The sequence below is a fragment of the Coenobita brevimanus genome, chromosome 45 (assembly GCF_032717465.1).
Source record: "Coenobita brevimanus isolate Jiangsu-jjx chromosome 45, ASM3271746v2, whole genome shotgun sequence".
Lineage (NCBI taxonomy): Eukaryota > Metazoa > Arthropoda > Malacostraca > Decapoda > Coenobitidae > Coenobita > Coenobita brevimanus.
The window spans coordinates 16,880,120-16,896,123 of record NC_136998.1 but is presented as its reverse complement, the minus strand read 5'-3'; the positions used below and the strand labels follow the sequence as shown (position 1 = coordinate 16,896,123).

At 41.6% G+C, this 16,004-nt stretch overlaps 1 protein-coding gene and 1 pseudogene across 1 annotated transcript; both read left to right on the top strand.

Moving 5' to 3' along the window:
- The first annotated feature begins 388 nt into the window (after positions 1-388).
- LOC145398291 (uncharacterized) lies at positions 389-1,357 on the top strand. Its single transcript, XM_080271182.1, has one exon. The coding sequence runs from the start codon at positions 389-391 to the stop codon at positions 1,355-1,357; it is 969 nt and encodes a 322-aa protein (XP_080127308.1).
- A 13,836-nt stretch (positions 1,358-15,193) lies between these two features.
- LOC145398526 (5S ribosomal RNA) lies at positions 15,194-15,308 on the top strand (annotated as a pseudogene).
- Positions 15,309-16,004: the final 696 nt, after the last annotated feature.

Genomic DNA, 16,004 nt, shown 5'->3' with positions numbered 1-16,004 from the left:
TGTTACGTGGTTAGGTTTGACTCAGGAGGAGTTCAAAGAAGAACAAAAGAAAGACCCAACCTGGGAGGAGTTAATAGCTTATTTGCAAGGTGGAGTATTGCCCAGGCGAAAGATTGCTAGAGCAACCCTTGATCAATTTGAGATAATAGATGGAGTGCTACATTATGTGAGGGAGAATAAGGACTCTAGTTTGAGTTATGCTGTAGTAGTACCCAGACATTTGGTCAGACAAGCTCTAGAAGTGGCACATGATAAATCAGGGCATTTTGGTCAATATAAATCAATCAAGAAAGCAGAAGAGTATTTCTATTGGCCATCAATCAAAGTAGATGTAATAAAGTACCTTAAAGAGTGTCTTAACTGTCAACAATATAAATCTAATAAGGGAATGTCACAGCAGTACAAAGAGTTACCCATAGTGTCACAGCCATTAGAAAGGATAGCTATTGATCTGACTGATATGACTGCAGGACAAGATGGTAACAGGTATATTCTTACAATAATAGACCATTATTCTAGGTTTGTAAAATTTTATCCTTTAAAGACCAAACATGCAGCAGGGATAGTAGATAGGCTTTCTCAGTACGTTACCGACTTTGGCCAACCAAGATCTTTGCTGTGTGACAACGCTTTGGAGTTTACTGGACATGAGATGAGGACCTGGGCGGAACAACACGGAGTCGAGCTGCTCTACACTACCCCATACCACCCTCAAGCCAACGGTCTCATTGAAAGGATGCATCGAACTCTAAAAACTGTGATGGCTCAACTGTGTAAGGGTTATCCTTTGAGGTGGCCTGCCCTTCTTGGTAAATGCCAGTCACATATGAACCAGGCAGTCCACAGTAGCACTGGAGTTTCGCCGTATGTGGCATTCTTCGCCAGACAGCCACCTCGTTCCATCACCGCTCCACTACTTACCATTCCCTCTGAGGATAGTGATGTGCAGAAACTAAAACAAATGATAAAAGACGCCAGTGTGATAGCCCAGAGGAGGTATAGAGCAGTAGCTAATCGACAAAGACGAGAGGAAAAGGTATCAGCTGGTTCCCTAGTGTGGGTTAAAGTGGAAAAGCCCTTACCTGGTACCTGCACTAAACTAAATGCCAAATGGAAAGGCCCATACCGAGTAACTGAAGTGATAAGAAATGGGCAAGGTTATGTGATGGAGGACCCTTATTCAGGGAAATTGGTACAGAGGGCAGCTGAAAAAGTGAAACCTTATGTGAGCCGGACAGAGATAATTCCTGAGCAGGAGGAGTACTGTGTTGAAGAACATGATGAGGTTGAGGAAGAGGATCATGATCTTCCTCCCCGCCGACGCAGACCTCCACGACGGCTCATTGAGGAGTGTTAATATGTAAATAGTTAGGTTATAGTGAAGAGTGTTGTAAATAATGAAAAGTGTAACAGTTGGAACCGTTAAGATATGAGAGCCTGACCGAACAGTGAGTCCAGTGTATGTAATCCTTGTTAGCTACAGTGCTCGAAGGTCAGCTGAACTCTGTCTCATCTAGTGTTTCGGGGCAAGAGAACCCAATGTGTGTGAAGATTATAATGTGTTCGGTATTGAGTGTTTGTATGTAGTAATAGTACGGTGACCTTCATTCGAGGAGGGGGTTTTCAGATGGGGCTGTTAATTCCCTTGCTCACGTCACAGTCATCCCTTCGATGGTGTAGCGGGTCCTTAGTTCACTTGAGGACGTATTATTACCACTGTCTCCACTTAGTATGGGGGTGATTTGTGTAAATGAATAATGACTTGGTTGAATGAGGTGAATGTAATAGATTACTCCCAACTATGAGCAGAGCTAATACGAGAGTGACGGAGGTTAGTCAGACGACTTCTCCAAAGACTGCCCGCAGAGTGAGGATGACTGGGGTCCCGAGTGTAAAACGTGTGCATGGTGGAGAGTTGGTCTTCCTCACGGGGAAGATGTATGAGTCAAATGACTCTGGGGACAAAAAGCTAGTTGAGACCAGAGTGTTAGTTGTTTAGTAGACATTGTACCTGGTAGGGATGGTTTGGTGTTGAGTTGTATTAAGAATGTGTCTTCACCGTGAGTTTAGACTCCGGAGAGGGGGCGTGTGTAACGCTCCTTTTCCTCAAGGTTTGAAACTCGCGGTGGATTTTGTGGATTTCGTGGAGTGTTGTTAGGTAGGAAAATTAGGGTAAGGATTAGGTTAAGGTATTATTGTATTATGAGTCTATATTTTTTTTTTTTATGTTTTCTACCCCAATTTGTCGACTGTTGAGTGGGGACATAAGTATGTTGAAATGTTCTTGTGTAATGCATCATCCTTGGGGGTGGCTATAACTCCACTAGCCGTGAGCTTCGAAAAACCCATAGTCAAGTAACCTTTTTAAAATTAGTTGTTTAAGCCAATGTGAGAGCCTGCAATAATTGCTTACCAATCTACCTTGCTGCCAGCTGTTTCTAAACTCGCGGTTCAGACAGATTTGGTTATTCGTATGTGAATATAAATAAAGGAAAATTGTTGAGTTGGCGACCTGCACTTCCCGGGATGGGGGATCGCAGGCAGAGTAACGCCACTTGCCCGGCGCTTCTCTCTCTGTGTACAGGTGAGCTCCCGATGTCCTAGATTTTTTTTTTTTTTGTGCTGTTTTTATTTTATAGCTGGGGACATCAGTGTGCAGTGATATTTTTTTGAGGGGTTTGGTGGAGGAGGTGTGTTAATGTGATCTGAGAATGAATATATTTTGTTTAGTGTTTAATGCTAATGACTTGCCCGGCGCTTCTCTCTCTGTGTACAGGCTACCACGTGTTCTGGATGGCCTTATAAGTCGCGTACTGGGAAATTATTCAGAGATTAGTAGTATGTATTTCTTGGAGTAATGTAATTCAGATCTATCATAGATACTGGGAAATTATTTAGAGATTTGTAGTATATGAGTAGAGTGGTGTAGTGCAGAAACTGTGTAGTAAAATCCTTTCATTATTTTTTTTTATGATAAGACAGTCATTATTCCCCGTTTTCATATTAAATTCAGTGTCTGTAATAATATAGAATGGTGTATTTCTTTGAGTAATGTAATTCAGATCTATCATCCCGAACTTTAATCCATCTGAGATAAAATTATTAGTTATGAATAGGTATTATTTTTGAATTAGGTAAACTAGTAAGTCAGGGCTTGAATGTGACGTCAGAAATTGTAAATTTTGTATGTTATCCCAAAATATTTTGTCATTAAAATTGTGTGCCCCCCTTTCAACGTGCTGTCTCTCTACCCACCGGTTTCGGACGAGGAAGCGTACAAAGAACAACGCCCCACACTACCATTTCATGTTTTTCTTTTTTTTGTCTTTTGTAATGTGTGTCAGTGGTCTGTCTTCCGGGTGATTGACCTCGTTGATTAGAGACTTTTCCCCAGGGTTAGACCGTTACACTGGTGGCAGCATCAACGTCATTGTAAGATCCTAATTCACCCCGTTTTAAAGGGGTTGTTACACTTCCAAATATCAAGTAGTTTACCTTGACTCAAGGATTTCTTGAAAATTAAAAATAATGGTTTACTTAACTCCTTTGCACATTCCCGTAGCACCCAGCATGAAATTTCATCAGGACCATTTGCTTTTCCTCTGTCTAATTTACTTAACTCCTCCTGTATTTCTTTTTCTGATATTTGTATATCTGGTAGTATGTGTGGGCATGCATGTTCCACATAGTCCCTCTCAAATTTTTTTTCTTCTGTAAAAACTGATTGGAAATTCTTATTTAGTGTTTCACAAATATCTTTCTCCTGTGTATAGGTGATTCCCTCGTCCGTAACGGATTGTATTATATTTTTTACTTTGGTTTTGCTTCTGATGTAGCTGTAAAATAGCTTCGGTTGATCACTACTTTTATTTATGATATCCTCCTCAAACTGTTTTTGGGCTTCCCTCCTTATTCTCGTATAATCGTTTCTTACCTGTTTGTAATTATTATATGCCCTTTCACTATTGTGTCTTCTGTATCTATTCCACAACAAATCCCTTCTTTCTTTTGATTTTTTACATTCTGTATTGAACCACTTCTGTATTTTCTTATATGCTTCTTTGTGCTGTGGGATGTACTTCTGCACACCTATTTCATAAAATTCAGAGAATTTTTTATATACAGCATTTAAATCTTGTCCTCTAAGCTCATTTTCCCAATCAACTTCTAAATACTTCTTTAGGTCATGATAATTTCTCTTTTTATAGTTTAGGCTCTTTTTTTTTAACTTTCATTGCTGTTAACTATGTCATATGCTATCCTGAAGTTGCAATTTAGTACTGCATGGTCGCTTTTGCCGAGTGGAGGGTGATTTTTATTAAACTGTCAGTATCATTTTCTTGCCTAGTAAATATGAGATCTAGCATTGAAGGTACATCGAGTCCTCTTTTTCTGTGGTTTCCCTCACATGTTGCGTTAGGAAAAACTCTTGCACGAGATCCAGGAGCTTTTGGTCCCAACAGCTTTCTTGGCTTATTATATCTAGAGTATTCCAATTTATATTTGTATTAAAATCTCCAGTTAGTATAATTCTTTCCGATTTCCCTTCCATTTTATATAGTAATGCTCTTAAACTCTGAATTGTACTCTGCCAGGACCTCATATTCGTCTCTTTCCCATGTGTTTGATCTGGGTGGCATGTACAAATTGGCAACAATTACTTTCCCTTCAGATGTGTTGATCTCTACTGCAATCAGTTCTACTTGTGGGGGTATAGGTCTATCTAGTTTTATTTCATTGACTTTTAGATTTTTCTTAGTTAATATTATAATTCCTCCTCTTTTTTTTAAGTTTCTATCTCTTCTCCATATATTATATTCCTCTAAGTTTAGTATGTCATTTGATATCCTTGGTGTTAATTTTGTTTCAGTTAGGCATCTTATATGTGGTTCATTTTCTCTGACATAATCATTCATCTCTACTAATTTAGATGCCATTCCATCCACATTTGAGTACATCAACTTAATCATCTTGTTTATATACTCGTCATGACATGGTTCAACTACCTTCCTCCTTTTTATTCCCTCCTGGTTATGTACCACTTTCGTACCTGCAATCCTATTACTTTGTAAAAAAAAATGTATTCTTCTCTTCATCTGATCTTCCCTCATTTTTTGTTTTTGCTTCCTCCCTCTTCTCTTTCAGTAATTCCAGTTCCTCTTGTGTTAGGCATCTTTTTATCCATACATTTTTGAACTCCTCTTTTTCCATAATATTCTTTGCATTTTTTAGTATCTCCTCCATGGTGTTTACACTCTGGAAAGTTACCTTTAGAGGTCTTGACTTGCTCTTCTCTTATTTCCCTAACCTTTTGTGTTCCTCTATGTCTTTACTACAGATTTCCTCTGATACTTCTTTCAATAGACTCATTACATTTGCCATGTCCTTTTTGTCTCTTGGGATCTTGTTTTTTACTTCATCCTCTTCTATACCAGTGATTACTATAGATTTGTTGATATCTATTGAATCTCTGACTAACTTTGGATTGTTTTGGATTACTCTTTTCACTTCCTTTTTAATGCTTTTTTCTTCCACCCTTGTTTCTAAGTCTTTCTTTACTTTCACCATTTCAGCATACATGGTTTCCACATAATTTTTGTAGCTTTGAACAGCTTCATTCACCTGTGTTATCTTCTCCTCAATATCACTGCTCTGGTCTATCAGACTGCTTACTTGCCTAATTGTCTCTGTATCATTTTTTAACTCTTCCATAATACTCTCGTGGTTGACTACTGTACTTGCCATTTCACTCATTTTCCTCCTAAGTGTAGCCTACTCACTTCCACTGTTAGTTCACATATGGTTGTGTCTTGTTGACCTCCCGTCCTAGTTTTTCTGCTTCTTCCTTTTGCAAGTGCATCTGCTTCTTTATTTCATCAATCTCATTCTGGAAGGCCATCTCCAGTCTGTGTACACGCTATACCAGTTTATTGTGAGTCTCCATTTCAACCATTTCCTGGTAGAAATCATTATCCTGCTTTCTACCTTTATCCCTTTTCTTTTCCAAATTTGCTTTACTAAAGTATGTGGTCATTTTGCAATATTAAAAGCACAGAGTACTTACATTCCCTGGGGCAGTTGTAGTCTAAACAATCAGCTGATTGAGCACATTCTTTCGCTACTCGGTTCTCTTTTCTGTTTGAACAAGTCTGGTTTAAACTTATTTTTTTTTAAATAACAAAAAACCATTTAGTCTAACCTGGTACAGGTTAGATTAAATGGTGTGTGTGTGTGTGTGTGTGTGTGTGTGTGTGTGTGTGTGTGTGAAGCAAATATCAAAACGGAGATCATTTCAATCAAAATGTACAGTAAAACAACAGCTGTGCCTAACATCATTATCATCAACAGCTATACGAGTTGAACATGTACCAGTCGCCCGAACACGCTCCACAGTCTAGTGTGGATACCTAGTACTAGTCTTTTGTCTTTATTTACACCAGAAATATAGGCATATATCACTTCAGTTACGATACGGCATTAATATGTAACAGGGCAAAAAAAAAAAAAAAAAAATGGGTTGATGCATTGACATAATTAAGGGAATGGACATGTGTTAATGCTGGTCTACCCATCTTTAGCAATACGCCTTAATCCCGTAAGGGATGGCCAGAAAAAATCACCTCCATGTTGCCCTGTCCAGGCTGTCCTCTGTCATTCTTCTGCTCTCCCCTCAACCCTCACCCCCCTTCCTCATGCAGTATATCTCTCTATTCCATCAGTTCATCTCATCCTCCGGCCTCCTTTCCACCAACGCCCTCCACATGCAACTTTTCTAGTCAATCTCTCTTTCACCATCCTCTCCACGTGTCCAAACCTTAATCAACGTTGTTGCCCAATACAGTATGAGAGAGAGAGAGAGAGACAGAGAAAGAGAGAGACAGACAGACACAGAGACAGACAGACAGAGACAGAGAAAGAGAGAGAGAGAGACAGAGACAGAGACAGACAGACAAACACAGAGAAAGAGATGGAGAAAGTGGAAGGAAATGGGGAATGTGCATGAAAGAAGCTGGTGATGAATGACAGGAAGCAAGTGCGAGAAAGGCAGAGGAGGAAAAACAAGCAGAGAAGGGGAGAGAGAGAGAGAGAGAGAGAGGGGGGGAGGGAGGGAGGGAGGGAGGGAGAGAGAGAGAGAGAGAGAGAGAGAGAGAGACTCGACATTATGAACCGATCCTTGTAATCTGGCCCGGCATTTTTCTTAATGAATTAACCATTTAGTTAGAAAAGGAAAATGAATTGTTTCTGCGTGTTGTTGTTGATGTTGTTGTTGTTGATGCTGTTGTTGTTGATGCTGTTGTTCTTGTTGTTTTAGATGTTCTCTTTTTGTTGAGGCTCTAGGCACATGAGATCATTAGGATGTGACTATATATCTTACTCGCTTACAAGTATCAAGTGAAATAATACTAATGCACTATATCTCAGAGACATATAGTTTAATGCATTTACATGCATAAAAATCAAACTTTGTACTGTTATATTTAAGTTATTGTATTAACATATACAGGAGAAAGTAATTTTCCAAGCAAAAAAGGCTAATGTCCTGCAAATCTACACATCTAAATGAAAATTTAACTAAAGAGAGCGATATTAAATGTTTGTTCCTTTCGAGATGCCTTGACACATTACATATACAGTAGAAGGCTGGGAGTCATAGGCAGACAGTAGTACAGACTGAGGAAGACAGTTTATGAGCTGACCTGCTGCATGCCAGTAGGACTTAAGTATCGGTTAACTCTCCCTTTAGAGGATCTGACGGAAAATGGGTGAGAATGAGCCCCCAGACGGGTGCTACGAGCCTGCCTTAACCCCTTAACCGCGGGTATTGTTTTGGTCTGACTGTCCTCTCCCGCGGGGGTTTCAGCCAAATGTAAACAAACCTTTAAACCTTAATAACTCTGCACAGAATAAAGCTAGAGAAAAAAATAAGGTACCATTAGAAAGTACAAACCTTCAGCTTTCCATTGATGTAGGTTTCATGACTTCGTTGACTTTCACAGGACGGGGAGAGCCGTTAGAAGTGAGGGGTGTGAAATAACTATTTTACGCCCCACACACCAGTACCAAATGCCAACCACTCTCTCATAATAGTAATATAAACATATATGAACACTGTACATACGATAAACACCCACTCTGTGTTCACTGAGGTAGGTAAAAGGCACTTCCCTGCGGCTGCTCGCTCTTCACTGCGGCTGCGCCTCACTTCACTGCGGCGGCACCCGCTCACTGGACGTTTCCTGCGATCTTTTCATTATTTCTAACTTCTAATATTATTTTACATATAATATGGGCAATGTACATTATATTTACAATGCACTTATTACTATATTGCGTCACTGGCGCATCACAGAATTACATAAGTGCCGCAGAATTCCACAAGTGCCGCAGATTCTCTTATTACAATATCACTTATTATACTGGCCAATATTTCCTTTATTTTCTAGGCAAAATATCCCTTATTACTACATTATCCATTATACAATTATTGGCAAAGCACGTCACTGTCGCATCACTATATATCACTGTCACTTTCAGTATTTACTCAGAGAGTGGTACTCGGCAAAGCACGGAGTTACACATAGAGCGACTTGGCATTCAAGGCACTGGTGTGTGCTCATTTTTCTCGTCGTAGGCCTTCGTGTGGTGGTTGAACATACTCTGCAGCGGCCCTGTGACAACCTGCCGCCTGCTTTAGGAGGCAATTTCACAAGCTGGTGCCGGCTCATGTAATTGCGGCACTCAAGACGGTCAGGTTGTGTGTCAGAGTGTCGCCTCGGGATCAATGCCGTCACCTGACCAAATCGTTCAAGTAGCTGCTGAACGACAGTCTTGGAAAACTGTCTCAGTGATGGTTGCCTTATGCCCCCGACTTGTGTCTTGTAAAGAATGAAGGCATTGAGCATGCACATATCGAGCATGTGCAGGCAAGCCTTCCTGTACCATCAGGTGTTTCTCCTGAGACAGTCTATTTCGCCAATCATCATATCAGACTTATCAACGAGTCTCATATTTACATTATAATCAATGACGGCATCAGGCTTCATGATTGGCTCTCCCGTCCTGTAGCTGACCTTCCCAGTTCTCTTCATTTCCCCCTTGTGGATGGTGCTGATCATATTGACAACCTTCTTGTCATGCCACCTGATCGCAAGAAGCTTTTCTGACTTCTTCAGGTGAACATCTCCCCTGGATGATGATGATGCTTCGGGGAAACTAGGCCACTCTTTCCTATAGCTCCGTACAGTGCCAACAGTGCCAATGCCGTGTTCAGCAAGGTATTTGGAGAGTTTCGGTGCTGTGTAATAATTGTCTGTGTACAGCACATGATTACCACCAAAATACCTCTCCATCAGCACTTTTACAACGGAGCCAGAGAAGCCAAGGGGTCTTTCCTGTTCACATCCATTGTGCTAGCCGAGTAAATGACAAAATCCATTATATACCCCGTCTCACAGTCACACAGCACAAAGAACTTTATCCCAAAGCGGTGGCGTTTGCTGGGGATGTACTGCCTGAATTTGAGACGTCCTCTGAACAATACCAGGGACTCGTCTATGACGACTTTCTGCATAGGCCTGAAAAATCGCATAAATCGATCCCTAATCTTGTTGAGGAAATCCCTCACTTTCCACAAAGGGTCAGTTTGGGACGGGTTGTCATTATCAGCGAAGTGCAGGTATCCAAGCAGCTGTCGGAACCGATCCCGTGACATATACTTCCCGAATATGGGGATAGTAGTTATGTCATCCACGAGCCAGTACTCCTCCAACTCATGTCTCTTTATATGGGGCATCAAAAACATGAGTGCAAAAAAAACATACAGCTCTCTGATCCCGACAGGCAACCACGACACTTGCTTTGGCGAGCCAATAGGTCCCAGCCCTTGTGCTGCACACTGAGTTGCATACCTATTGGTCTCATCGCTGACATGCTGCACAATTTCATCATCAAGGAAGGCCAGGAAGTAATCAACAAACTCATCACCTGCGTTGCATGGGAAGGCAGGCTGTATTCCAGCATTTGTCATATCAAACGGTGGATTGTGTGGCTGGAAATCTCCACCGTCAGTCCAAACAAATGCATCAACTTGCCCTGTGCGTGGTTCAGTGGCAGGGGCAGGTTGCATTTCACTCGCTTCCCTGTGAGAAGGAGCTGATGTAGAGGCAATGGGTGAGGCAGGAGGTGAGGCAGGAGGCAAGCGGGAGGTGGGTGAGGCAGGAGGCAACGGGGAGGGGGGTGAGTGCGGGGGCGGTGAGTGGGGGGGTGGCGCGGGTGAGGGAACTGAGCGGGGGGGTTTCTGACCTGGTGCGTGGTGAAACTTGACCCTTTCTACCCCGCTTATCACCTCGCTTATCGCCTCGCTTATCGCCCAGCTTTGCCCTCCAACTGCCACGCATCCCCTTTGTTCTAGGCCTGCCTGCACGGCCTGCACGGCCTGCCTTCCCTCGCTTTGCAGGCTTTGGTAATTCGTACTCCTCAGATGATGTAGACTGAGGAGAGGGCACGACAGATGATGATGATGATGATGTGAGGGCAATTGGGCTAGGGGAACGGGAAATTGATGGGAAATGCGTACTAGGGCCTGGTGTGGAGACGTGAGCCTGCGCTTCACTCCCTACCCACGTGAAATACCAGTTGTCCCAATAGGACCCTTTCCTTACCCAGAGAATGTTGGGGTTGGGGGGGGAATCAACACGATCACTTTCATCACTGTCACTATCAATGGAAAATGGTTCACCACCAATCACTGCCAAATCATCACTGCTTGCTGTGAGTGTGTCACTTTCACTGCCACAATCAAGAGTAGTACTTACTGTTTTGTCCAGCTCAGTTCTAATTTCAGGAGTGCTCAACCCCTTCTGCCTCGCCGTCGGCAGTTCCTTTACCGGTGTAGAGGTAGAGGGAACACTAGCACTAAACATTGTAGAGGAGGAAGCGAGCGACGATGAGTCGGGACGGAGCGCCATTATCACGCACAGAGCTGGACAGATACTGACTGACGCGGGTCAGGGCAGGGGTGGGGGGGGTCCCCTCGGGGTTGGAGGAGGGAGGTGTGGGATGGCTGGCGTGAAAGAACTCGACAGCTACTCTTGCGTGAGAATATTTGCGCGCCGGGAAAACGCGCGGTGTTCAAAATATTCACGATCATTCCAGAATGCCACCCGCGGTTTGGTCCAGTTTTGTCGCCGTCATTCTGGAATGACACCCGCGGTTAAGGGGTTAACGGAGGAAGGAAGGAAGCAGACGTTTTAGAAAATCATTGGCCATTGCAGTAGCGTTACTTATGAGATAAGATCTAACAGTGCGACCAAGAGAGAGAGAGAGAGAGAGAGAGAGAGAGAGAGAGAGAGAATCAGTTACAGGTGAGGGGATTAATGAGATGAAAAGTATTTGAAACAAAATTCCATTGAAGATTTTTTGTAAGAAGTTTTCCAATCATGAGAGTTGTAATTCTGGTTAACTTCACCGTCGTGAATTTCACTTCTGTTTATTTTGATTACTCAATATGCAAACTAGATTACCTTATACTTGTAGCCAATTATATCTGTATAGTATCGTTACCTCAATGCCCGATAATAACCCGGCGGTGGGCGGTGGAGGGCGTGGAGGGTGGGCGGTGGGGGGTTGGGGTGGGGTTGTTGGTGATGGAGAAGGTTGGGGTGTTGGGAGGGTTGGGGTTAAGGGTGGTAGGGTGTGGTGGGATGGTGGGGGATAGTGTGTGGGTGTGGTGGTAGGGGGATGGGGTGGGTGCGGTGAGTTTGGGGGATGGGGGGCGTGGCCACATATTCGGACACCCGTCTTTTAGGGGCTGTAATCTACCCGGTACTACCGCGCATAATATTTAAAACTTTTTTTCTTGCTCATGATATGGGGCAGATCAGTAACACTGGATCATAAAAAGTGTCATTGGGCATTTGCCCATTCAGGTAAAAAGTGTCAGTTTCAGAAAGTCAATTGTGCCGTGCTAGTACTGCACACTAGTATGGCGCCTGGGGAGTGGGGTTAAATGGTAGCTGTCATAGAGAATCAGACAAATATAGCCGCACCAACACAGAATGTGGTACCGAAGGTAGTCAGGCTGAGAACTCGAAGTTGCTGGTGATTAAAAACTATTTTAAAAGCTATTATGCCCCATGAAAGAATCCTGGCAAAACAGAGAAATATACAGGCATTATCAGCCCAGCAACTTGTACTGGATAAATGGTGGCGTGGTAACTGGGAAAAACAGAAAAGGTCAGTGTCTGTTCACAAGGTTTCATCGTTTACCGCCAACATTTTCCCACCTGCCCACTATTAACTGCACCTACAGTCTGCCCTCCTGTCAACTTGAAGTCAATCACCAAGTATGTAAGAAAAGGAGGTTCTCTTTAGCGTCTTATGAAACTTTGCTTAAAAAAATTGTTGAAGGATAAGAAATGCGTATCAAGTTTCTGATACTGGTCCGGTAGCCGAAGATGCTTTATTAGCATGCACGGTTATCCCTACAAGCAAAAACTTAATCTCCTATCCTTAACACTCGCTGCTACAGGTGCTTTTCGCCCCCTCTCTCTCCTGTAAAAGCCCCTGTGAAAGAGGCATTGCACATGATTCCTTTGGACGTTATACTGCCATGCCAGAAGGTGCATATCAGCCAGGAGTCTCTGTCATTCCTGGCATCGCAACTAGTTGCTCCATCCTGAAAATACCCAAGCCTCCTCTGACGACGATCTAGTGGTAGGAAGCTCCTGTCCGAGCTCCTCAGCAGATGGTACCATATCCTTCCCTGCAGGATCCTACGTTTTATAGTAGATCAGGTTATTCTGGAGAAAATTTAGTTAATTCACCTCGTTATCAATATTAATTTTAACTAATAATGCAAACCATGTTTATACATTTATCTTGTATGCATAACCCTTTCATGTGAAAACATTTATTTGTTTTTTTAAGTCAACTTCGATCCTTTCATCACAGAGACCAGTCAATACTATATTCTCAACCCAAGTGCCATTTATTTTCTGATTCTCACATTCCAGGTAACAGCTGATATACATTTTTGGAAATATAAATATATCATTTTCCCACTGCAAGTATAATATTTTATTGAGATATACTCAACTCAGATATCATTAAATATCCTGTCCTATTAATTCTACGTAATTGTTATTGCTACATTTTTTCTTTAATACATTTAACACATAATTACGTATCCCCTCAGTTACTATAACTTTTTGAGACTAGTATATTATTTTCCGGTACAAGAGCCAGCTGATTAGTATTTGTCTGCAGATGTCAGATTATAAAAAATCATATTTTGCATGAGTAATCTTATTGTAATATTTTCCCCCACAGCTACAAGTAATAGTGACATTTCTTTGAAAACATATCACTTAATCCCTTTTTGTTGACATATACGGCAGAGATCTAGGGGGCGAGTAGGGGTGGTATGATTCGCGGCTGTTGATTGGCCGCCGATAATGTCATCACAGCAGACGCCAGATGATCGACGATATTTATTATTAAGTACTTTCCTCTTGTGTCCCTGGGATTAAGATACTCAGCTGTGCATCACAAACTAAGAATATAATTAATCTGTTCTGTTAAACAAGACAGTCTGAATGTTTTAACTACTATAAATAAGCAAAGAAAACTTGCTGTACCAAATAAATGTTCACATTTTTATGTTGATGGAAACACTAGCTGAGGAGTGTTCAAAATATTCTTATGGTTTTCTTAATCAGTCCTTATATCAAGAAGATTTTATGTCAGTTTGCTTTACTTGTATGGTAATGCTGGTACAAACCGCAAGGACTGATATAGCTGTTAAGAAGCTAGATTTACCAGGTAGGTAGCCGAGATGTTTCTCGATGTTTCATCATGTTTACAGTAGCTAGTTCCGGTATGAGTCAGAGTTGCCAGTTTGCCTGCTGTTTGTGAGCTTAGTTATTTCGTAAGTTATGCATTAGTTTTTCTGCTCTTTTTTTTTTTTTTATTATGTTCTATTTATGTGATTGATTGATAAATTATGTAGGCTAATTTAAGTTTGTATGGCAAATGATTTAGAGTGTTATGTACTGTAAGAAAACTTGCATGTTTTGGTTGTCTCCGAGTTGGTAACTGTGCTCTCTCTCTAGAATACACCAGAACTGTGGAGAAGTAGAAGATTCTCGAACAATGCAAGCTGATATAAGGATGGATAAGAGACTAGAACAAGTTCAGTCAGCTTTCAGTTCATTTTGAGTGTAGTGCAGTGTCAGTGCAGTGAAGTTTGTATATTTTCGGTACTTGTGAAGTTAGTGAAGTGTTGTCAAGCATTAAGTGTAATTGCAGTTAGTAAAGTTGGTATAGCTCCAGTGATTGTGAGAACAGTGAAGTGAAGTTGGAAAGCATTAAGTGTAATTATTTGGAAAATAATGACAGTGAACTTAAGAAGCCAATGTTTATTCACTGTGCCTGAGCTGATCTTGTGTACTGTTCACCTAAAGGCTGACCATAGGAAGAACAACTCACTGGGCAACGTCTTTCCTATACTGAACTACTGCTGTTGGAGCCTGTGGCAATGGGGAACAGGGATGTAACATAGCGCTACAACCTAAGCGATGTAAGTCGCTCTTCGATAACGTTAGTGCAACAATGGAAAAAAAATGTATGTTAATAAAAACAAAGTTAGCAGAATTTTATTTTTCATTGCAACAACATAAACAGTCCCTTCAATTCATTGTATTAAAGGCAAACTTGTTTTAGACAACAGAGATTATAATTACTGGATTCTAAAAAGAGATGAAACGGACAGCATTGATTACAGAAAACATAGGCAACGCTCCACTGCTGCAACCTTCCACCTGGCCAAGCACTTACCCCCCCCCCACCTCCCAGTGCACCTAAGTACATAACGGCCCACACACACCCCTCCCATCTTTTAAAGATGGGTGCAAGGAGAACGTCTTGAGAACACATAACCTGAGCCCTTCAGATTCCTTGTGTGGGTCAGATTAAATAATCAGGATTTTTTCTTACTTTTCCATTATTAAAAAAAAAATCTACTTAGGCCACAGCAGTTTTACCTGTCAAAAGGCATCAGTTCACCATAACACACACAACTCTGTGAAATTTCATAACTCTGTACTAAATATTTTCTATGTTCTGGCATGAAAATGAAATCTCTGTGCTTGGCCAGCCACCCTGCCTCCCAGCTGTACGAACAGACACCTATTGATCCTATTGACCACGTTGAATACACCGCTTCCCGTTCGATCAGCAAAGTTAAGCAACGTTGGGTCTGGTTAGTAATTGGATGGGTGACCACCTGGGAACACCAGATGCTGTTGGCATAACGTTCTCCCTATGTGTCAAGTGGGGTTGATGGAGGATTAGTGCCCCTCCCTGTAAAACAATTAACTCTAAGCCCTTGGCCACCCCGTTTGGGATGCATGGCGTCTGGCAATGAATGAATGATAACAACACCCTCCTCAGAATATGTCAGTTAGTGGGTAAAAAGTTATGCCAATGGAACACCTATCTGAGAAATTTCCTGTGTAAAATACAGGTTTTTCTCTTCAATGGAACACCTAACTGAAGACTAAATAATGAAAATAAACAGTAGTGATGACAGCAGCAGTGATGAAATAACAGAGTTAAATTAACTACAAAAGTGGAAAGACTGAAAAAAAACTATTGTACATAACCTACTCAAAATTTTTTGATGTTTTCCGGGTTCAATGAAAGCCACTTCTGTTATTTGACCTGGTCTCCTTTATACCATCGTGTGATGTAATTCCATTTGTTTCCCAAGCCCTGGGGATATTTCTTCTTAGCCTATACTATTTTTTTCTTATACCTCTTTGCCATTCAATCAAACATATCGTAGAGAGAAAGAGAGAGAGAGAGGTGTCTGTATGCATGGCTTCGCGCACTGGCCATTTGAGTGTCGCCATTGACATATACATGTGGGCATTTATTAGTTTTCTTTGATTAATTATAGTAATTAAAACATTCAGACTGTTATCTTTTTTAACTGAGGAATATAA

Coding starts and splice junctions, on each gene's coding strand:
- LOC145398291 (XM_080271182.1), top strand. CDS start 389: ATGTCACAGCAGTACAAAGAGTTACCCATAGTGTCACAGCCATTAGAA.